The sequence below is a fragment of the Leishmania major genome, chromosome 32 (genome assembly GCF_000002725.2).
Source record: "Leishmania major strain Friedlin complete genome, chromosome 32".
Taxonomy (NCBI): Eukaryota; Euglenozoa; class Kinetoplastea; order Trypanosomatida; family Trypanosomatidae; genus Leishmania; species Leishmania major.
The window spans coordinates 1,034,244-1,038,356 of NC_007273.2; the positions used below are offsets into that span (position 1 = coordinate 1,034,244).

The 4,113-nt window shown below is 60.5% G+C and overlaps 1 protein-coding gene across 1 annotated transcript; it reads right to left on the reverse strand.

Moving 5' to 3' along the window:
• Positions 1–574: 574 nt before the first annotated feature.
• CD (cysteine desulfhydrase) lies at positions 575–1,774 on the reverse strand (the record flags this gene model as incomplete). Its single annotated transcript, XM_001685535.1, has 1 exon — positions 575–1,774. One exon carries the CDS (start codon positions 1,772–1,774, stop codon positions 575–577), a length of 1,200 nt encoding a protein of 399 aa, XP_001685587.1.
• Positions 1,775–4,113: the final 2,339 nt, after the last annotated feature.

Below are 4,113 nucleotides of genomic sequence, written 5' to 3' on the forward strand. Positions count from 1 at the left end.
TGCGTCGACCATATCCAGTGCGTTGTGCACCCGCCTCTGCGACGTTTATGTCGCCCCGGCTTCCGGCGCCGCCGCTCGCTCAGTTTTGAAAACGGGCAAAAAGAGAGAGGAGAGCGCGAGGAGGAGATGGGTACATCGTCTGATGCCCGCGTGTGTCGGTGTGCACGCATCACTCGTCCCTCACACACGCCCCCACACCTCCCGCTTGCTGTTTCTCTCTCTCTCTCTCTGCGCTGTCGCTTTTTGCTTCATGCACTGCAAAGGCACGCACACACATGGACAGACCCCACTGACACAGGCCGTACACCTTCGCATCCATATCGTGTCGCCGACATGTGCGCGTGCGTGGCTATCTGTGGCGGCAAGGGTGTGCGAGAAGGGGTGGGCGGGGTGGGCCACACCACCGCGGCGCACAAGGCGGAGACGGCAAACACAAAGAAAAGCGAAGAGGAAAAGTCCAGCAATGACCTGCCACGTTCGCGCGCATGTCGAGATCAGCGGCGTCACATCCACACCGTAGTGGAGAGGCGGCGGGGGACAGAGGCGAGCCAGTCCTCGGAGAGGATCTACCCGCTTAGCAGCCCATCGACTCCGCGTGCAGCTTGTCGAAACCCTGGCAGAGGTCCTGCTTGAGATCCTCCAAGCCCTCGAGGCCGATCTGGAAACGGAGGAGGATGCCACCAGGGGCGAAGGTGGTTGCCGTGCGGAACTTGGTGCAGTCGAAGCACATCACAAGACTCTCGAAGCCGCCCCATGAAAAGCCTATGCTGAAGAGCTTGTAGCCGTCGATCATCCGCTCCACATCCTGCAGCGCGTACTCGGGGCGCAGCACGATCGAGAAGAGGCCGGAGGAGCCGGTGAAGTCGCGCCTCCAGATCTCGTGGCCACGACAGCTGGGGAACGCCGGGTGCAGGACCTTGAGTACCTCTTTGCGGCTCTCCATGAAGCGCGCCATCTCGAGCCCGCGCTGCTCCGCCTCCTTAAGGCGAATGTACATGGTGCGAAGCCCCCGCAGGCCCAGGTAGCAGTCCTCGTTGCTGGGCACCGACTGCAGGAGGCTCATGAAGCCCCGCAGCTTTGGGTACCACTTCTCGTTGGCTGAGATAAGACCCAGCAGCAGGTCTGAGTGGCCGCCGACGTACTTGGTGCCAGCCTCCACCGAGATGTCGCACCCTATGCCGAGAGCGTCAAAAAAGATGGGGGTGGCCCACGTATTGTCGATGATCGTCGTGACGTTGAATTCGCGTGCCACAGCGCAGATCATCGGCACGTCCTGGATTTCGAAGGTCTGCGACCCCGGTGACTCCATGAAGATTACGGTGGTGTTGGGCTTCTGGTGGAGCAGCTCACGCAGCTCGTCTGCCGTGATGCAGGGATCGTAGTAGGTCGTGGTGATGCCCTTGGTCACCAAGAAGTGGTCGCACAGGTTACGGGTGGGCAGGTAGACTGCGTCCGCCACAAGAATATTGTCACCGCTGTTCGCGGTCGCCAGCAGCGCGTAAGCGATCGCCTGCATGCCAGACGACACGACAACACTGCCAGCACCGCCGGTGAGCGCAGTCCAGGCGTTCTGCAGATTCGTCACGGTGGGGTTGCCCGCAGTGCCGTACCAGTACACGGAGCGGAGCTTCAGTGCGTCATTGATGCTCTTGTAGAGGACGGTGGAGCCGCGGTAGATGGGGCAGTTGATGAAGCCCCATTGCTCATCCGGGTTGCGGCCGACATGGCCCAGCTTGGTCTCGACAGAACATTCCTCAAATGACTGATTGGGCATGGCAACACGGAAGAGCTGCGATTGAGGGCAAGCGGGAGCGCGCAGTCGTGGACTGTTGGCAGGCGGGTAGTGCTGAAAAGGAAATGGGAGAGGGGGGTTGAGTGGTGGCTGAGCAAGAGATGGGAACGCGCATCTGATGTGAGATGGGGGTGCGGATGTATGTGTGAGCGTGTTTACGGTGTCGTGCATTCGGGCACACGTGTAGAGGCGGATGAAGGGGGGGGGGGGTTAAGACAGAGACAGCGAGAAGGCAAGCGCAAGGACGGTGCGTAATGAATAAAACGCTACTCAGAGATGCAGCAGAGAACAGCTGACGGTCGGGTCAAGGGGGGAAAGAGCAAGGGCATGCGGGAGTGTGCCGCCACGGCCCAAAAAGGCCGAGGAAAGCAAAGATGTCGCCCGTCCCTATCCCCTCCCTCACTGGCAGCTGCGCCCGCCACCCGTGAGCCCCGCGCAGCAGTGCGGGGACGTGGGAACAACTAAAGAGATTCCATAAGCCAGCGCAGAACGCTGATACTCGTGGGGTCTTCTCGTTGCTGCAGCCTCTCTGACGCCATCCATGACGGCGGTTATGCGCACACTTGCGTTTGCACGCCTGGGGTCGCGGAAGGAGGCCTGTCGCTAGGCCGGTATGTATGCGTGGAGAACAGGGATGCTGCCGAGCCCACCGCGAGAGAGCATGACCGCGTCCGAGCTTCAGAGGGCTCTCCAGTGAGGAGCTCGGCTCGCGCGACGTCGCTGTCACCCGCCGCGTCGGGAGACGTCGGAGGAGCCACCGGCACCTCTGACGGGGCGGGGGATGCGGTGGAAACAATGGAGGCATCCGCGGAGGAGGCGCAGGACGGCGCAGAGTCGGCCACCGTAAGCCTGATCGGCTCCCCGCTGGATCGGCCGGTTTTTCGATTGGCGTAGCACGCTCGGCGCCTGCGTGGATCGGTTTTAGGCTTCCACAAGCTAGGATGGAAGGAGGAGCCAGCAGCAGCGACGCTCGTGGCGGTAACAGGGAGAGCCATACCGCAAATGTTTGATATGCTCATCGCCGCATAGACATCAGCGGCCGGCTTTCGAAACCGAGCGCACACAAGCCCAGGCACACACACACACACACACGTGCGCAATGAGCTGCATGGAGCGTGAAACCCGCCAATGGCACCTTTACGAGCGCGGACAGCTGTGCCTGGTCTGTGTGTGCGTGCGTGTTCCCGACCTACCTCTCCTCCATGATGATGAAGCGAAGGGCAGGCATCTCTTGTTGAGTGGCGTGCATCTGTGTGCGTTTGTGAAGTGAGGGCCTCGGGGAAGAGGAGAGGGAGCTGAATAAGGCATTCAGCAGATGTCGCTCGCGCTGAGCGCCACGCCTGCACGCCTCGTCGTGACGTCGGTCGTCACTGCACTAGGCTGTGCCCATGCTCCAAGAGCGGCACTCGCCGTTGTAAAGATGCTTGCCGTTGTCGGCATGGCACGCGTTGCTTGTATGCACTGGTGCGTCCGGCCTTGGGTGGTGGAAAAGTGGAACGGCATCCCGTGTTCGCATGGGTAAGTTGACGACCCACACGCGCCCGCACGACGGCACACAGAGACGACTGAGATGTCGATCCCACCGGAGCTCGCTGCATCCGTGTTAGCGCACTAACGCGCTGCCCTCCCTCTTTTCTTCCGAGTCGACGCGCACTTCCTTGCCTTTCAGCGTGGGCTGGGGGTCGATGTAACTTATTATCATTATGGCTGTGAAACTTGACGCAGATGTTGATATTGGCGGATATGGGGCGGGGACTGGCGTGTCCTCCGCTCTTCCCTCCCAGTCTCTCGAGGGCGTGTCCGTACCCGTGTCTGTGATGTTGCCCCTCTTTGTGTGTGTGTGTGTATTGTCTTTGCTCTCCGCGTTGGCACTTCCGCTTACAGGCCCCCGTAGGATGAAGGGTACGCCACCGACTAGCACACACGCAGACTCGTGGCGCGAGGTGGGAGAGAGCAAAACAGGCATACAGCGTATCCGTGTCTGGTGATCACACTAGCGAGACTCGATTCGAGAGAACACAGAGAAACACACACACACACACATTAGTGCAAGAGTACAGCACAACAGCAGCTTGCAGGCAGGTGCAGAAGCAGTCGGTTGCCGCAGCTGTGCACCGTGGTGCACAGCATCAGCTGCGACGTGTGCATGCTGCCACTTGTATGTGTTTACGTTTGTGATACAAGCACCGTCGACACCGGCGCCACTACCACAGGAAGCAATAGAGAGAGAGACGACTATCCGATCAGCATGCGATTCTCCGCCACCGCCCGCTGCAATAGTCGCCTGCGCTTCCTTCCATCTCCCCACCTGCTTCGCCCCT